Source organism: Acinonyx jubatus, chromosome D1 (assembly GCF_027475565.1).
Source record: "Acinonyx jubatus isolate Ajub_Pintada_27869175 chromosome D1, VMU_Ajub_asm_v1.0, whole genome shotgun sequence".
Taxonomy (NCBI): Eukaryota; Metazoa; Chordata; class Mammalia; order Carnivora; family Felidae; genus Acinonyx; species Acinonyx jubatus.
In genome coordinates, this window is record NC_069390.1 from 67,192,308 (window position 1) to 67,212,046 (window position 19,739).

Here is a 19,739-nt window from a genome sequence, read left to right on the forward strand (position 1 = left end):
TAGCCACAGCAGTCAGCTAAGAAAAACAAATAAAAGGTATCCACAATGGTAATGAAGGAAGAAGTAAAACTCTATTTGCAGATGACTTGATACTATACATAGAAAACCCTAAAGACCCCACCAAAAAACTACTAGAACTGATTGATTTATTCAGGAAGGTCACAAGTTACAAAATAAGTATACAGAAGTTGATTGCATTTTCTATACACTAATAATGAAGTTGCAGAAGAAAAACTTAGCAAAAAAATCCCATTACAACTGCACCAAAAAGAATAAAATAGCTAGGAATAAACTGAAGGAGGTAAAAGACCTATACTCTGAAAATTATAAAACACTGATGAAAGAAATTAAAGATGACACTAACAAATGGAAAGATATTCTGTGCTCATGGATCAGAAGAACAGATATTGTTAAAATGTCCATACTACCTAAAGCAATCCACACATTTAATGCAATCCCTATCAAAATACCAACAGCATTTTTCACAGAACTAGAACAGATAATCCTTAAATTTGCATGGAACCACAAACAACCCTGAATAGCCAAAGAAATCTTGAAAAGGAAGAACAAAACTGGAGGTATCACAATCCCAGATTTCAAGATATACTACAAAGCTGTAGTGATCAAAATAGTATGGTACTGGCACAAAAATAGATACATAGATCAACACAGTATACGTGTGTGTGTGTGTGTGTGTGTGTATATATATATACACACACAATATATACAATGGAATATTATTCAGCATTATTATTCAACATATACAATGGAATATTATTCAGCCATAAAAAAGAATAAAATCTTGCCATTTGCAACAACATGGATGGATCTACAGAGTACAATGCTAAGTGAAATGTTAAAGAAAGACAAATACCATATGATTTCACTTATATGTGGAATTTAAGAAACAAAACAAATGAACAAAAAGAAAAAAAAGAGAGAGACAAGCCAAAAACACGCTCTTAACTATAGAGAACAAATTGATTGTTACCAGAGGGGGTTGGTAGGGGTATGGGTGAAATAGGTGATGGGGATTAAGAGTACACTTAACATGATGAGCACTGAGTAATGTACAGAATTGTTGAATTGATATATTGTACATGTGAAACTAATATAACATTGTATGTTAACTATACTGGAATTAAAATTTTTAAAAAAGCATGTACTTCATTCATGCATTTACTGAACAAGTACTTGAATATTTACCAAGTCCAAGGCAAGTGCTAAAGGACAACAACAAAGAGACAACCTGGTTCCTGCCCTGATGAGACATGGGAGACAGACATTAGACAACTAATTCAAGCTTTTTTTACAAAATTGCATAGCTGCAATTAAGACACTATGAAAGAAAAGTGTAGGGTCCTGTGTAACAGTTTAACTAAAGGTTTAAACTATGGTCAGAGGTGTCAGGAAAAGCTTGTTGAGGAAGTGACGTTGGAGCTGATCTCTGGAAGAGGAATAGGTATTATGGAGAGATAAAGTAAAAGAGAGAAAAGCTTATGGAAAAAAATGCTGGAGTGAGGGAGAGGTTTCACAGCCCAGGAACTGAGAGAAGGCAGAGTGAGGGAGAAAGGGTAAGACTGAACTGATGATGTATGCAAGGGTCAGATAAACCAAGTCCAGTGGAATATTTGGGAGTCAGTATGAGAAACTATTTATTGGAGAGGAACAAGACTGAAAGTGGGGAGCCTGGAATGCTGGTGACTAGCCTGTGACACTGGGCTTCAAGAGATTTGTTTTTAACAACATTCAGATAAAATCTACCTCCTTCTTGAGAAACTCCAAATCTATCTGTCTGTTCTTTTTAGAGGGCAGTTGACTGAAACGGTCAGAACACTGAGAAACCCAAGAAGGGACTTGTGACAAAGTTCCCTTTTATTTTTTACTTGAGATAACATTAAGTTATAACCAGAAACTACCCACACTCATTTGTCAACATAACTGAAAACTTCTCTCATCTCATCTTCGGAGAGGTGGACAAAAAGGCTCTAGGAATACAACCTGCTCTCTAATTTGCTGCCATGGTTTACAATGATGACATCCAAATACAACCGTTTCTCTTGTAGGTCAATCAGAGGCCAGTCTTTAACAGAGGTTTACAAAAAGACAAACATTTAAAAATTCTCATGATCTAGCACAAGATATAAACTGAACATCTCATGCTTTTGTTCTCTGCTTTGTTAAGACTAAATAAACAATTTCATGGACTGAAACAGTCGAGGCCTGACTGTACCATACTCTGCTAGTGACACTTGACTCATTCCAGGTGTTCCCAGGTGACAGAACTTTTGTCACATGACAAATTGGCCAAAACACCCACCTCACCATCTGAGAAAGGATTGTCCAAATGTCCCCTGGAAGTATCTTCCTTCTCTCTTACACAATCTTATTTTAGAACAAAGAGCTGGGAGCACATAGTAGGTAATCAATGACTTCCGAACAACTGAACATTTTTTTAAATCTATCCCAAGAAAATAAGGTCATGAACCTCTATGATTGTGAAGAGCTGAAGCTGTCAATGCCAAATCTATAAAGTGACACCATTTCTAGGTAATGGTGGTTTTTATTTTTTCCTTTGTACTTGTTTTTCCCCCAGTTTTCTACAATGTGTGAATAGATCTAGAAATAGGTATAGATATTATTATAGGTTAAAAAATAGATAAAATTATAAAATTTTTAAATCCAGATTTATCTATTTTCCTTCTGAGAATTTTCAATGAAATTGCATGGAGGGAGAAAGTTGACACATTAATAACACTTTAATAATACAGCGAGGTAAGGGGGAAGGTGACACCTTGTATTATTAACCATTTCATATCACTGTGCTTCAGAATAATGTGTATCCTTTCCAAACGGCTTTGATATCTATTATCTCATTAGTTTATCGTCCAACTTGCTTCAGCATTTAGTGTGACATGTGGGCTACTATGGCATCTGAGAAAGTTATAAAAAGGAAAAAGTATATAGAGAAGAGTGAAGCTTGAACTCCCACAGTGGCTAAGAGTGTTGAGTTCTGAAGTTCAGTTTCATCTTCATGAGACCTAAGGAGGTTGAAGTAAATTCCAAGGAAAGACTCAGCTTAGACCTATGACTACCATGTGAGCCACAATTGAGCCAATGAAGCCACCAAAATCTTTTGGGCATCTCAGAATCTCCCCCAGGCCTGCCGGTGCCATTTAGATCTTTCTGAACAGCTCACTGCAGAAGGAACAAAAGACAGAGCCCTAGGTCATTTGCCCCTAACTGCTCTGAGCAGAGGGGTGGTTGGCTGAAGTATAAGGTTGCCAGATATAGCAAATAAAATTACCAGATGCGCAATTAAATTTGAATTTAAAATGAATATGAAATAATTTTTTTTAATGTAAGTTTGTGCCATGCAGCAGCTGGGGTTGGGGCAGGATGTAGTCTCTGGACCCATCTTTGTATACTCAGTCATCAGCAGGGAAGGCTCTCAGCTGAAGCCATTAGTAAGTCTATTAACTAGACCATCCAAAGACTCTCTCAACCAATGGAGACTACATATTTGAGATTCATTTGCCTGCTTCACCCATACTGAGAGTTAGGTTGCCATATTTGTAATTGCAGAAATTGCCTAATGTGTGAACATTTGCATAGCCTTTTTTCAAATAATTCTCATAATATTTTTTATTTTTCTCCTTAAAATGGGAGGTAGAGAAGGCACTCCTTCAAAATTTTTGCATACCTAAGCTTTAGGTGAGAAGTAAAAAGATGGTTTATACCTACCTATAGACTTATTTATTATTATTGTGTGGAAACCACCCTTCCATTTAGCCTGTTATTTCCCCCATAACAATGGGTAAATAATATGATTGTGTGTTTACTTCTTTATTGTCTAATAAAATGTAAGCTCCTTGAGGGCAAGAATCACAGAGGTCTTGTTCAACACTATCTCCATAATGCCATAAACAATACTGGGCACAAAGCAGCAGCTCATTAAATCTTGTTATTTGTGAATGAATGAAAAGGAACAATGGTCAATTTAAATTGTATAATTTTTGAACTGAAAAACTATAGAGCTCATCCCCTTCAATTCTTTTACCTACAGAAGAGTAAGGCAAGGCCTAACTAGGTGAAGAGTCCTTGGGCAGTTAGTGGAGAAGCAGGCCTGAAATCCAAGTTTCATAGTATCCAAACAGAGTACTTTTGCCACTAAAATGGATTGCTTGTTTTGTTTTTATGTTGCATTTTCTCATTATTGGGAAAGAAGGAGCCTTATTTTTCTCTACCAAATATGCAATATCACAAATATAAATGGTATTTTGGAGGAAGGGCTGAGGATATAAGATTCACTTCAATGAAATTTACTAAGCACTTACTCTATGCTAGAAACATTCACATACAATTTCTTATTTTAATCCTTATAGGATTAGGGCTAGGTATTGTTGTCATCACTGATAGCTTGGAAATTGATGCTCAGAGAAGTGACTTGCCTGAGATCATGTAGGTAAGAAGGGACAGGGACAAGATTGAAAACAAGAGTTGCTCAATCTTTAACAGCGTCTCTGTTCACTACACCACAGAGGTGCTATATATTTGTTTTGTTTTGTTTTGTTTTGTTTTGTTTTAATTGAGGCAGGGTATTTACATGAAATTGTTTCCATTGTGTTACTTTGGTCTCAGATTTAAAGTTACAAGATGTACTGGGTAGTAGAGATATACTTAGCACTTCAGATATTTATCACATAGCCCACATCAAAGTCTTCCTGCACCTTTCTGTCTCTCCTTTGTATCTGACAGATGCTCAACAAATACTTGTTGGGTATTAAAGAAATGTGTTTGTGTCAGGAAAGTTTTTATAATTTATAGAAGAGATGGCGTGCTAAGGAACTTGAACCAAAGATATGCCTAGTATATCTTTCTCTTTCAAGAAGATGTGCCTGCACTTATAAAGCCTTTGTTTTGTCATTTTTGTTTGAAATATTTAGATTTCTAGAAAGCATGTTTTCTGTATGCCCTTCTTTAGGTTCCCTTTAAGCTGAATTATTTATAGATAGTTAGAAAGTATAAAAATTATGAAGTACAAATGGGGATTGATTTAAGAAAAAGAAACTTGAAGTTATCTCTCCAATATATATTTTAGTGAGGAAAATATACTCAGAAACACACACACACACACACACACACACAAATCACTTAAAAAGTTTTCTGATCCCTAAATGGGTTTTTATAATGTATCTAATACTTTATTTCAATTCAAATAATTTAGTTTAAAATTTTAAATTTGCCCCATTAATTTTCCAAGATAAATAATTGTAAAACATCTTATCTTTGTTTATTATCAGCTGTCAAATAAAGGAAAATGCAGTAGAACGGTTTATGGCTCAAATAAAGAGACTTAGAGAAAAGAACCAAAAGTATCATGAAAGAGTGAGTATAACATTTAAAGCTTATATCTAGTTATTAAACATTTACACAAATGCTTTAAAAATTGTGAATTATGATGACATGTACTCTAGGAAAGTATCTTCTTTAGTGCTTGGAATTGATTAATTTAAAATCTAAGTTTTTTGTACACGTAAGGCAAAAGGGTACTGCTGTTCCTATTATATTAATTACAGTGTCGAAGGAAGTCAGCTGGAGCTGTGTTATTTAGACATGATGACATTGAGTCTTGTGTTAAAAATTTTAAGGCTCTGAAACCACATTTATCATTTAATTTCTTATTTAGCCAAATGATAAAACATTGGGTCTCTGTTTTTAATTTCTATATCTTTTTGTTCTTAGATTTTCAGAGTGTGCATATGTAAATATTATTTGAAAAGTATAATCTCAGTTGTTAAAATGACTGATGTTTAAGATGATATGTTGTATTTATAAAATCAGATTGAAATGAATATCAAAGTCATGCTGTATATGACTAAGTGATAATTAACACAATTTTTCCCTTAAGGGGATAAGGAAACGCTGAGACTATTCTCTACTAAAACATTTATATGGACTCTAAAGCTTCCACAGTTAACTGTTTTATTTGGCTTTTGTCTAAAATGACTATATCTACAAGTTTTAATGGAGTCTGGGGTCAGAGACCTGAGATTGCATCCTGACTGTACAACTTAAGGCTGGTAGCATTTTGGCCAAAACTGATGTGAACCCCAGTTTCCCTCCTATAACATGGGATTCCTGTCTTCCAAATAGGGCTAATTTGGTCATTCATTCAGCAATATTTTGGGGACTAGACATGGTGGTGATATAACTGTGACCCTGACATTGTCGTGATTCTCAACGATCAGTTACTAAAGTCTGTTGATCAGAAACTCAGGTCTGTGGGTGAAAATGGAAAGGGGACGTTTGGTCTAGGTGCTTGGATGCAGGTTCCACATGATGAGCTCCACAGCACATTAGATGAGTGAACTACCGTCAAGGACCAATGCACACCACCCAGTGGTCAGCACTGGGACCTCCATTTGGTTGTGGAAATGACAACAGATCAGGACTGAGGGATCACTTTCCCATAGCCCCTCATTTGAAGCCAGAAACAAAATTCTTATTTTCATGACTATGGGATAGGCCTATGTCTTCTTCTGGGGTCATGTGGACCCAGCAGTGACGAACATGGAGAGGCAGACTAGTTCCAGCTATGTATCTATTTCTTTCCATTTATGCTGCTACTGCCACAGTTGAGGCTGCCACCAACTCTTACCCATCCTTCTTCTATTCAGTACATTTTCCACAGTGCAACCCTTTGAATACCGTAAACCTTTCAATGCTTAAAACCCTACAGTGGCTTTCTATGGTACAGAAAATTAAATCCATGCTCCTTACTAAAGTCTTTGAGGCCCTACAAGATCTGACCTCTGCTCACCTCTCCAACCTTGTCTCCAGTTGTTCCACCCTTTGCTCACCACTGCTTCTTTTAAATCTTGGAAAACCCAGTCTTGCTCGTTATTGTACCTTTCTTCAGGCTGTTTCATCCTCCAGAATGCTCTTCTCTTGGCCAGCTCCTTTTTGTTCCCCCAAGCTCAGCTGGAATGCTCCATACAAATGTATCTCCATTATTAAATTGAAAGCTCTTTAGGGAGCAGCAATCAAATCTTACTTACCTTTGTTTCTCCGGAAGGGCCCAGCATGAGTTGGTGTTCGATAAATATTTGTTGAGTTGATTCACACTAACACCAGTGAAGGAAACATTTTTGAGGTCACAGATATTTACTTGCTAAATTAAATATGACTCATTAACAAGACCTACTTTTTCTCTTCCATTAGGTCAAACTCAGAAATCCTTCCTCCCCATCATGTCCTCCTTTTGTGAATTTTGTTTGGACTGTCACTTCATTGATTATCTTTCTTTCTCTCTGTATGCTCCACTCATGTCATTAGACATTTCATAGTTCACTGTGTCCACTTCCTTACCTCCATTTCATCCTTTCACTCGTGCTATTCCACCACACCTGCTAGGACAGAAGTTATTAATGACCAATTAGTTGGGTCCAATGGCCTCTTTTTAGTCTTAATTTATTTCTCGTGCCTTCATCATCAGCCCTGTCATCTTGAAACTCTCTCTTCCTTTGGCTGCCAGCACATCCTTTAATATTCCCCCATATTCTCCAACTATTTCTTGTTTTTCGTTCATTGCTCTTTTCCCGGAACCATCCCTTAATTAGGTATTTTCCAGGGTTCTGATCTCCACTCTTCTCTTTAAATCTAAAGGCCTTACTTAACACTATGGCTTCAAATGCCATCTGTCTGGTGATAATTCTCATATGTATATGTGGCAAATTTTCTTAATACTTATCCACTAAAAACAACTAAAATGAGCGTATGTAAAAACTGGTGAAATCCAAATTAAATTCTCTAATTTACTTAATACCATTGTACAAATGTCAACTTCTCCATTTTCAGGTGCTGTGGTTATATAAGATGTCATCATTGGGGAAAGCAGGGTGTAGTAAGGCGAAGCTCTGTGTACTATTCTGGCAACTTCTTGTTCTTGCAAATCTTAAAAAGTTAAAAAGTCAGAGCCCATGAGATGGCCTTATAACAAAACAAAATCAGTTCTTTCTTTGTAGTTTATTTATTTAATCTCCTTTATTCTATTTTTATGGTGTGATAATGGTTTGCTTTGTAGGATAAATGTCTTTTTTTAAACACGTTGGTGAATATAGCTAACTAAATTGTATTTCATATATCACTCAAAATAATTTTTCAGATATAGTAAATTTTGTAACATGTTATCAGACACATGTCCCATCCACTTGTAATTCACTATGGGATTTGGGGAGTTTAATACAGATGCTATTAAATTTATATATAATGCCAAATATGATTTAGTCATGTTTATGTAATTTTTGAATACAGCTTTAGGACATATGATACTATTTTAATTTATAAATCAAAATATCATATGTTTTAAAAGGATAGTCATTGTGTTAAAAATTTGATCTAAGAGGACTGGATTCACTTTGATAAGTATTGTGCTAAGTATGGAAAGTAAAAGGAAAATTTGTTGATTCATTACACACTATTCTTTTATGAATTATATGTAGTGGTTTTTAAATGATCACTGTCTTTGGGTATTTTTTGCCTATTTTTCAGCTGGAATTGATTTTGAGGCAATTATTGCCTTACTATAATTACCTAACATAAAATCAGATAAAGATTTATTTAGTATTTGGACTATACTTGATAAAGGAATTTTCCATTTCTACAAAAATAAGTGGAAAAGTCCATATTTAGAAAAAGTATTAGGAGTGCAATAGTTTGGCAAGGGATATTTCCATTGCTATTATTCAAGTTTCTACAAATATTTCATTTTCAGATAACTCATGTCGAGCCAAAGTAATTCAATTTATTTATAAGAAAAGCAAAACATGAATCAATTTCATTTAAGAAAATGGAGTTATTTGAGAACTGATTAAAGAGCAATAAATTGTTTATCAGTTGCTAATATTGATTGATCTTCATTTTTTAAATTAAACTTTTTTGAAATAATTACAGATTAGCATGCAGTTATAAAAAAATAATACAGAGAGATCCTGTATACCCATACCTGGTTTCCTATAACATATTACAGAACTATAGTACAATATCACAAGTAGGATATTAACATTAACAATATTGACATTGATACAGTCAAGGCATAGGACATTTCCATTAACACAGGTGTCTCTCATATTATCCTAACATAGCTACTCACTCATTCCCAATTCTGCCCCTTCATTAGCTCCTGGCAACCATTAACCTGTTCTCCATATTTATAATTTTGTTATTTTAAGAATGTTATATAAATGGAATCATATAGTAAGTAATCTTTGGAGATTGGCTCTTTTCATTCAGCAGAATTCTTTAGAGATTCAGTTTGCTGCATGTATAATTAGTTGGTTCCTTTTATTCATTTTTATTTCATTATATGAATATATCCCAATTTATTCAACCATTTACCTTTTGAAAGACATGTGAGTTGTTTCCAGTATTTGGCTATGATAAATACAGTTTTGTAAGCATTGTATTAATGTGAATATAAGCTTTCATTTCTTTGAGATAAATGCCTAAGAGCCTAGTTGCTGAGTTGTATGATAAGCAAATGTTTAGTTTTATAAGAAATTGGCATCCTTTTTAGCAGAGTAGCTGTACCATTTTACAAAGGAGTCAACTTTCAAGAGGAAGAGAGAAAAGAGGGATGGGGGGGAATAGGAGAGCAGAGAAGGAGAGAGTTTGAGAGAGGAGGGGGAGAGCAGATTTATAAAAAGTTTTTAAAGCTGAGATCTGACAGCATGTAAGGCTCTGGTCCAGATGTGGCATCCTGCCTTGGCTGTTTGGTCATATGAAAAAATTAAAATCCTCTTTATGCTTAGGCTAGTTGCAGTTAAATTATTACCTTTGCAACCAAAGCGTCCTTTTTCTGAGTCTGTTGTCCCCGTGAAGCCGGAACTCTGACCATGGACACCTTGCCTTACATCTTTTAACCTCAAAATGGAGACCAAAAAACATGTTTCCATCAGTTTCAGTGAAAGTATTTCCAGGGAAGGACTCTGAGCATATGCTTGCTTGAGACAACATGCTCAACCTGGACAAATCCAGTGGCCAGGAGAAGGTGCCACTGTATTTTGTGTATAGTGTTCACTGATGTACTCCTAGTGTCTAGAAGACCTCCTGGCACATGGTAGATGCTCCATAAATACTGACTAAATGAATGACAATCGCTGGAGAAGAATGGTATTAGTGGGAGATTGAAGAAATTGGCCTCCAAGGTCTAACTTTAATGTTCACTGATCCTATAATAGAGTGATTATAGGTTATATAGAGTGATTATAGGTTATATAGAGTGATTATAGATTATATTTCCTAGGAAATATAGGAAATATAGGAAATTAATAACACAATTTTTTAAAATGTAACTTTCTATCCAATAGTTACTATGTTGATGGGTTTAATTTTATTTTGAGTCTTCCATATTCCATAAGCTTTTAGAGATATTGTATAAACTTACTTCATTAAATGTTTTTTTCTCATTTTGCAAGCCTCAGTGTGACTCTGTTTTGAGGCAAATCAATGTAAATACTTGAGCAGATGCTGTTACCTACTGTTGATTGTCATGACAGAACAGACGCTTGAAGGATGAACAGACTTGGCACATACGGAACCTACTGAAGGAGCTGCGTGAAGAGAAGTTGGAGGAATTACCAGTTGTAACAAGAGAAGATGTTGAAGAAGCAATGAAGGAAAAATGGAAGTTTGAAAGAGACCAGGAAGAAAACTTAAAAGGTGACTTAGGAACTTGGAAAATTATAAAGCTGCATCAAATTATTTCTTGAATGTGTTAATGCTTTTGTCTCCTAATATGTTCAAAATGCCACGAACATGTTTCAGATGAGATCATTAACACCACAAGCACACACACGTGTGGGTAAATGGACAGGCGAGGGAAATAACAAGTGGGCAGAGCTACTGAAGCCAAGTGAGCAGGAGGAGGAAGGGCACTGATCAAAAACAAAGACAGAAGGAAACCACCTGGGTATTGACACTAGATAACATCCTGTTAGCTACCCTGAGGTCCTCACAGTGGGGATTTGTTCTTTCTTGGGGAAATTCTCTTGTTTGGCAGTTTCTTTGACTTCAACTTCAGTTCAGACTGGGGAACAAGGTGAATATTACCATAAAGCTTCCCCCCACACCAGTATTGCTAAAGGAGCAAACACTCCCATTTAGGTGAAGAGAGGGATTAGAGTTGACCAGGGGGAAGGTTGGCGGACATGGATAGAAATGATGCTAGGTGTAGAAGATGAAAGACCCAGGATTTCCCAGGAGGCCCAGGACCCTCTTGTCATGGGCTTAGGAAATACCGTGGTCCTGTGGGGAAGTCATACATAGCTTTGACACATGAATTAAAAAGAGATTTTCAGGGCATCTGCGTGGCTCAGTGGGTGGAGCAATTGACTCTTGATTTCAGTTCAGGTTGTGATCTCACAGTCATGAGACTGAACCCTGAGTCAGGCTCCACACCAAGCATGGCAACTGCTTAGAATTCTCTCCTCTGCTCCTCCCCAACTTGTGCACTCACACTCTCTCAAAAAAAAAAATGTTTTTCATTCCTTTATCCTCAACTTGCTGCTAAGATTTCCAGAACCACTTTGCCAGGACCTCTATAAGTATCATCTTAGCTAGGAAGCTGGAAAACTTGGGAAAAGACATTGAGTGTTCTCAGGAAGCAGTACTAGAAACTGGGAGGCAAAACAAGGACTTGCTTCCCTGAATGTGTCCCACGTATTTCAGAGAGCCCACTTACCCAAGCACTTGACAAAGAGCAAGCACACCATCTGTAATTATTTTTGGTTTTGAATGAAATAGTTAACAACACAAAAAAACGGCCATCAGAAAACTTCATTTTTAGGGGTCTCCACAACTGTTCCCATAAGCCTGTTCTGACCCATCTTCTTATGGGCAATGATGATGTCGTGAGGTGGTAGATACTGTATTTCTCAGGGCTCCTTTCCAGAAGAGTTCTGCTTATGCTTGGAAGGAGTACTTTAATAAGTCCCTTGAGGTGGGAGTGAGACCACAAAGGATACTCAGATGTGCTCATGAAACTGCCTTCGCAGGGAAATGAGCCCAGCTAGCAGAGGTGTGCCTGTTTATGGTTTGGGCTGAGTGATGGAACGTGTGTGTCATATGAGACTGGCGCCGAGCTGGGTGACCAGGCACAGAGGAGGAGTGCTGGGCATGGGAGGTGATCCAAGAAAGAAAAGAGCCCACAGGTGCCAAAGGAGAGAGAGGAAAGTGAGAGGGCAGGTGGCTCTGAAAAGGCTTTCTGATGCAGTTCTGTCAGGTACCAGGTAGTCGCTTACAGGCAAGCCAGTTTGGGGTGGCAGAATCTCAGACCCAGCCAGACCTACAGAGTTAGACTCTGCATTGTGACAGACCCTAGAGGATCCCTATGCATAGGAAGGTTTGAGAAGGACTGAGGTAACCCCCCTTTTTTTCCAACTTAGGACTCTTTAGTCTCAAGGATAAAAATTTAACCCAAACTATAGCCTAAGCTTAAGGAGGATGTTAATTTTTTCATAAAATCAAACAGAAAAGGCAGATTGCTACTGACCTGGACCCACCAGAGCCTCACATGCTGTTAGAGTTCAGTTTGTTTTTTTTTTTTATCTATCTCCTCTGCTTCTCCCTCTTTCTTCCCCCATTGTCCTCCTCCTCTACCTCTTATCCTTCTCTTCTCTCTGTCTTCCCCCTGAAAGATGGCTATTGTCCCCAGGAGGCTGGAACTCTGACAATAGACACTTCTCAACTTACATCCTTTTAACCTCAAAATGGAGACAAAAGAGACATGTTTTCCACCAGTTACAGTAGAAGGACTCTGAGCATGTGCCTTGCTTGAGACACATGCTCACCCCTGGACAAATCCTTATGTCCAAGAGAAAGGACCACTGTAATTGGCCTACTGATTTGACAAGGGGTAGGAGAAGGGAAGGGAGATAGGTTCTGGGAAAGTATAACAATAGCCGCTACATCCACCTCTTTTCCAGAATCTTCAGTGACATTAACCAGCCTTCCCCTCAAAGGCTGAATGTGGCCTAGGGCTGAGATAGCAGCAATCTTTTTTTTTTTTTTTCAATATATGAAGTTTATTGTCAAATTGGTTTCCATACAACACCCAGTGCTCATCCCAAAAGGTGCCCTCCTCAATACCCATCACCCACTCTCCCCTCCCTCCCACCCCCCATCAACCCTCAGTTTGTTCTCAGTTTTTAACAGTCTCTTATGCTTTGGCTCTCTTCCACTCTAACCTCTTTTTTTTTTCCTTCCCCTCCCCCATGGGTTTCTGTTAAGTTTCTCAGGATCCACATAAGAGTGAACACATAATATGGTATCTGTCTTTCTCTGTATGGCTTATTTCACTTAGCATAACACTCTCCAGTTCCATCCACGTTGCTACAAAAGGCCATATTTCATTCTTTCTCATTGCCACATAGTACTCCTTGTGTATATAAACCACAATTTCTTTATCCATTCATCAGTTGATGGACATTTAGGCTCTTTCCATAATTTGGCTATTGTTGAGAGTGCTGGAGATAGCAGCAATCTAAACAAATAAGAGGACAGATCATCGGATAGGTTATAACAGTATTAATTGTTTAATGGCAACAAGTGCCATTTATTAAGGGATTTAAAAATATCTTATTTACATATTTGGAAAAAGACATGTCTGGAGTCCTTCCGGCCCTCTGTACTGAAGAACATCCCTCTGGCCTGAATGGGGTGTCTCAGTCATTCCATAAACATTTATTGAGCACCAACTAATTGCCAGACTCTGTGCCAAGTGCTGGATTTACACACATGAATAAGATGTGGTCTTGCCTTCAGGGAGCTCTCAAACCAGATGGTGTGTGGCATTGAGACAAATAGCCATTCACTTCACCGTACCTTTTTCTTTTCATGCTTCCATTTCCAAAATATTTAGAAGCATGAGACCCCGCCTAAAGATTGAGTAACATATCACGTTTAGCAAGTGCATCAGGGTGAACTAAAAGTTTATACAGTTGAGATAGCTCAATTGCACATACTGTCATAGTGAATTTATCTTCCACTCTGAAGGCCTTAGTAAGTGGGGGCAGGAGAAGACATGGTATCATTTGGTATGATATGGTATCATTTCACACAAGGGAAGCCCAAACAATGAACTTTAGATAATGGAATCAGCCAACTTACTTACAAAAATGGTTGCCAAGGACAGCACAAGGATACAAGTTGAGGTCACTTTGCCCAGAGGCATAATGGTCAGAAAAATCACAATTTATTAATAAAAAGTATATGCAACATAATCTTGTACAAAAAAGGACTCTTATCAAGCTATCATGGGAATAATTTAAGCTTATGGGTTCCTAGGCATATAGGTTGTCTATTATAGCTGTCAGTCACGGCCTAAAACCACACATCTACTTTATAATTGGAAGCTTAATTTTACTTAGATTATGAATTATGAGGGATAAACAACAGTTCGAATAGTTCAGATTTCCTTTAATTGGAGTTAAAAGCTTGTATTTATGAATTAACAGCATTGTAGTATCAGACCTTAACTTCATAAAATCTGACTGCAACATATAATGGTTGCAAGAACAAAAGAAATGACATGGTATCTTTATTTTCTTTCAACAGATATGCACATGCAAATAAATAATGCTGAGAAACTATTTCTTAAGAAACTCAGTGAGAAGGAATACTGGGAAGAGTACAAGAACGCAGGGAGTGAACAACATGCTAAACTCATTATCTCCTTACAAAATGATATCAATACAGTTAAAGAGAATACAGAGAAAATGTCAGGTCAGTTGAGACAAAGCTAGTTTAAATTCAGTAGAAAATCTTCGGAGAGCAGCCCTGTGGTAGAAGGAAAAAAACGCACACTCCCTGAATCATTCTTTACTCTCTGCTATCAGCACAAGTAGCTATGAACCTAAGGGTGAAGGTGGAAAGAGAAGGTTGAGAAACTCTCCCAGGACTGCCAGTGAAACTGAGAAGGATGGAGGGGTGGGTGCCGGGGCAGTGGAGAATCCCTGAGACCAGATGTCTTAGAGAAGTTTCGTTCAGTGGATGGTGTCTGTATGCTCCCACACGTAGGTCTGGGGCAATTCTATTGGGGTGGAGGCAGGGGGGTCCTGGGACAGGGTTACATTAGAAAAGAAATTTACCTGAGACAAGCTTAAAACAGCTTAACCAAGCTATAAAACCAGAATCATTGTAGAGAAATGCCCAAGTAAATGCTAGGTTATGGTCAGAAAGAACTGAAGAACAAACATGAGATGGGAAATGGAAAGAACAAAAATGAGAAGGTATGGAGAAGGATGGCATCAGGCGAGATGAAACTTACCAGGACTAAACCTGGGAACCATGAGGCTACATGTCTGTCCCTGTGGCTAGCATAGTGGCTTAAAAAAACAAAAACAAAAAATCAGAGGCCCAGAGACAGAAAAGTCATGGGATAAAATAAATGGAGTAATCTGATGACCCAAAAGACCACTGTGGCTGGATGACAATTCTGAACCCAGCTGGTGATGGTGCCCTATGTTGGGGAGGTGTTCCTGTGGCATAATTTCCATCCCCACCTCTGGGGCCCTCTTAGGATGTTCCACATCTAGAGCAATTTTTCTGTAAAGTTCTCAGCTCAGGGCTTCTGCACCACAATGGTAGTGTAAATTTGGCCCAAATCAGACTGGACTTGGAGTTCTAATCTTTCAAAAGGTTCTCCTCCTCAGAAGAAAAGTAGAACATAAAAGGGACACCTTCCTACCCCTGTATATCCCCCAGTCACTCAGATACTCTCTGTAGATGAAACCACAATTACCAATTTCTCATATAGCCTCCATCAGAAATATTTTATATCAAAATATACAAAGCATGCTACAAATACAATATATGAACATTCTTATAGATCAGTACATATTAGGATGTCTTCATTCTTCCAGTGGCTACTTTGTTTTGTTCTGTTACAATTTTTTTTTACCAGTCCCCTACTCACAAGCATTTAGGCTATTTCCTGTATTTTACTATTACAAATAATGCTGCAAAGAATATTCTTATATTTATATAATTTCATTTTTGGGTATCTCTAGAGAGGAATGGCTGGCCCAAAGAGCCCGTTTATTGATTTATTTTTTATTTTGATAGGGATGGCTCTCTGTAGATCTTGTAGCAAGTTTATTTCCCCCATATGGATGAAGATGCCTATGTTCCCACATCTTCAACAGCAGGGATGTTAGCTAACTTTTTTTGTTCTTTGTCAGTCTTAAAAGTAGAAAATGGTATCTTCTTGTGGTTTTAATTTCCACTTCTCTTATTATAAGTGATAGTGAGTATCTTTCATAAGGTCAGGATATGTATTGAATTTCCTTTTCTGTGAATCATCTGTTTGTATCCCTTGCCCATTTTTCTACTGTGTGATGGAGCTCTTTACCTTTTAAGGAAATTAGCTCTTTAACTGTGATATAAAGTACAAATATCTTCCTTATTTGTCACTAGTTTTCTGTTTGTGGGGTATATTATGAAGACATTTTGTAGTTTTGGAGTGCCCAAGTTCGGTTTTTATTTTAAGATATCTGAGATTATAAATAGTCTAATATTTCTTCTATTAGCCATATTTATGGCTTCATTTTAGTATTTAAATCTTTGGGTTTTTTGTGTGTGTCTATGAGGTGGGAAACCAACTTTATGTTTTGCCAGATGTTTTTCCAGTTGTCCTAACATCACTTCTCAGATAACTCATTTTAACCTTACTGATTTGAAATGCTGATTTTATCATACTTTAATTTCCCATGTGTATTTGGGTCTCTCTTTATCTTTCTATTCTGTTCCATTGATCTATGTATTTGTGTACCAGTATCATACTTTTAAAATAGTTATTGTTCTGACATGTTTAAAATTTTTTAAGTTTTTTCCCCAACATTTCTTTATTTTATATTTTTAAATTAGGAAGAGTCATCTTCTCAGATAAACTTATTATGTTGATCAGAAATTTGGATGATTTCTTTCGGTTGAAAATTGTCATGCTGTTGAATCCAACTTTGGGATGATGGTAATGACATTTATACATTGAATAACTTCCTGGTTGAACCTTGGTCTGTAGCCAACTTTAGGTGTCATGGGAAGTAGTTGTTGTGGGCTTGTTTTACTTGTCATTGAATTTAGGCATTTCTCCCAACCACGCAGTTAGCAGCAGCAACTCTGCCTGGGGGCTATTAAAATATTGGGGCCATTAACTGGACAATGAATATGAGCAGAACACTTGCATCTATTTTTCCGGAGCCTTACTATTATAGTGCCTTTTTTCTCCCCCACTGCCTCTCTTCTTCCACGATTTTTCTGGAATTTTTCTCCCACAACCATGATCATGGACTTTGTGTTAGTTAGACTGGGTTTACTAGCAAGGAACAGGTATTTAAGGACGGGGCAGGGGGAGTTACTGAAGGAGGATATTAAAATAAAATTCTTTAGTCTCAGTTAAACTGGAGTGGCAATATAACAGACACCACATCAGAGTAAACTGAGATACCACCATGCAAATGAGGCAGAAAACTGGTTTCATACCTTCAACCACTGAATTCCAGTCTATAAAAGGAGTTGGATAGGTCAAACAAAGATTGTTGGAAATTAGGGGACAGTGTTTAGAAAGAGATCTTGGTGTACTTTATGTCCTACATTGTCCCCCAAAGGGGCAGGTGAAGGGTACTTCCTCCTTTATCTCAAATCAAGACGGAGGGTCTTCAAGGGAATTCCTCTGATTATTCAGTATGTGTTTCCTGAAGTTTGGGAGACATGGAGGTCTAGTTTATGACCCACTCCTGAGAAATCTAAGGACTAAGGGACTAACTAATCATTCTGACAGCAGAGCAAATATGCGGAGGCTGCTGTCCTGAGCTAGGGCTGTGTCTTAGTCCATTCAGGCTGGTGTAACAAAGTGCATTGAATGTGTGTCTTATAAACAACAGAAATGTATTTCTCACAGTCCTGGAGGCTGGAAAGTTCAAGACCAAGGTGCCAGCAAATTTGGTGTCTGGAGAAAATCCACTGCCTGGTCCATAGGCAGCCATCTTTGGTGGAAGGGGCAAGAGAGCTCTCTGGAGTCTCTTTTGTAAGGGCACTAATCCCACTCACGAGGGTTCCACCCTCTTGACCTAATGACTTCCCAAAGACCCCATCTCCAAATGCCATCACACTGAGGGTTAGGTTTCAACATATGAATTTTGGGGTACACAAATATTCAGTCTGCAAGAGGCTACACTTTCAAGAATTTGTTATGGCAAAGCATGAAAGAGTTTTTCTTGTGAATATGCTATGAGGGAGGGCTAGTATGCTGTCCAGTTAGATCTTGGTAATGATGTTCCAACAGAGGAATTAGAGGCCAGCATGTAAGGGAGGGAGGAATATATTGAGAGCCAGAGGCCAAAGGAAAAGTTGTTAGCCAGCCATTAAGGACAGTACATCCCCCGCATCAAGGGAACTCAGGTGAAATAACTAGCAATGGGGAAGGTGGTCCTCTGAAGAACCTATAAGAACACCTCCATGAAAAAGACATCAACCTTAAGCATCAGCTAGGACCAGAAAGTGCAACATTAACTTGAGACAGTATCTGTCAAGTGAGAGCTTTCTTGTCCCTTTCCATGCTTCCCTTCATCCCTAAGGGAAGAGGAAGCTCAAATCAGAGGATATAGTTGTGCATCTAAGCTGGAAGGAAATAGCCAGAGTTTTGAATAAAATTTAAAGTTTTGTTTATTACAAAAGACTTGATATATTAATTACCAATTGAGAACCTCTTATCATCACAAAGGAAGCAGAAAAATCAGAAATTTGCCACATATCTTGTTGAGAGAATTACTAGCTTCACAGTATGAATTTTAAAGGGAAGAGAAAAAACTGAGGTTGCTTGATGTCCCATGGTCATGTTTGTTGAATATAACACTTATAATGAGGAATACAAAGTTTGAAGATGGAAACAGAAGCCTATCAGATAAGTGGTGGCTATAGGGATGGCTCCTCTCTACATTTATCTCTCACGGACTGTCTCCTTCAGATGTTCCTCTGCTTTGCTTTGCTCTGTCCTGTCCCCATTCTCTTCTTGCTTCCCAAAGACCATTTCTTGCAGTTTTCTCCATCTCCTTCCCTATAGCCTAAGACCCCTGAGATTCTGAAGAGCTGGAGTGATCACCTACCTAATCAGAGATGAGCAAAGACCTTTGTCCATGCCTCCTCGTGGGTAATGAGTCAGCCCCAGCACAAACCATTCTGTGGTCAGCTATCCAACACTGCCTTATTCAGTATGTCCCTGAGCTCTAGAAGGAAGTGGGAGGAAGCACCTAGAGCTTCTTCCCTGAACTTTAGCTGGGAAATGTTGGGATAGTGGGTATAGGAAACATGGTCACTAATGTATCCAGGACAAGGCTCTGACTCTCAATAAAAGGATGAAGCCCAGCAATACAGAAAGCGTGGGGTTATTAAGAGTCATTAGATATCAGAGCCACAGAGCATTTTTACTTTTGCCCTTCACCAGACATACAGGACAGGAATCTCTAAAATTTCTTTGTACGCTAATAGTGAGTTAAAAGATTAGGGTTCAAATACATTTACAAAAAAGTAGCATTACTTCTTTGAACATTAATTTCTTCATCTGTAAAATGGGAGTCCCCTGGTGATCTTCAAGAGAGTGTACAAGAGAGGCCACCACCACAGGAGGGTGGGTGGTCAGTAGGGTGAAGTTGTGTGACACCGACACGTGTGAAAAGTGGACA

At 37.9% G+C, this 19,739-nt stretch overlaps 1 protein-coding gene across 10 annotated transcripts in view; it reads left to right on the top strand.

Annotated features, from left to right (window-relative positions):
- Positions 1–19,739, top strand: part of CCDC83 (coiled-coil domain containing 83) — a 54,281-nt gene that overhangs the window by 14,831 nt on the left and 19,711 nt on the right. For all 10 annotated transcript variants that reach the window (XM_027039949.2, XM_027039951.2, XM_027039954.2 and 7 more), the window contains 3 exons: positions 5,304–5,388; positions 10,560–10,722; positions 14,617–14,784. In XM_027039949.2, coding sequence (XP_026895750.2) covers positions 5,304–5,388; positions 10,560–10,722; positions 14,617–14,784 — 416 coding nt within the window. The remainder of the gene's footprint in view (positions 1–5,303; positions 5,389–10,559; positions 10,723–14,616; positions 14,785–19,739) is intronic.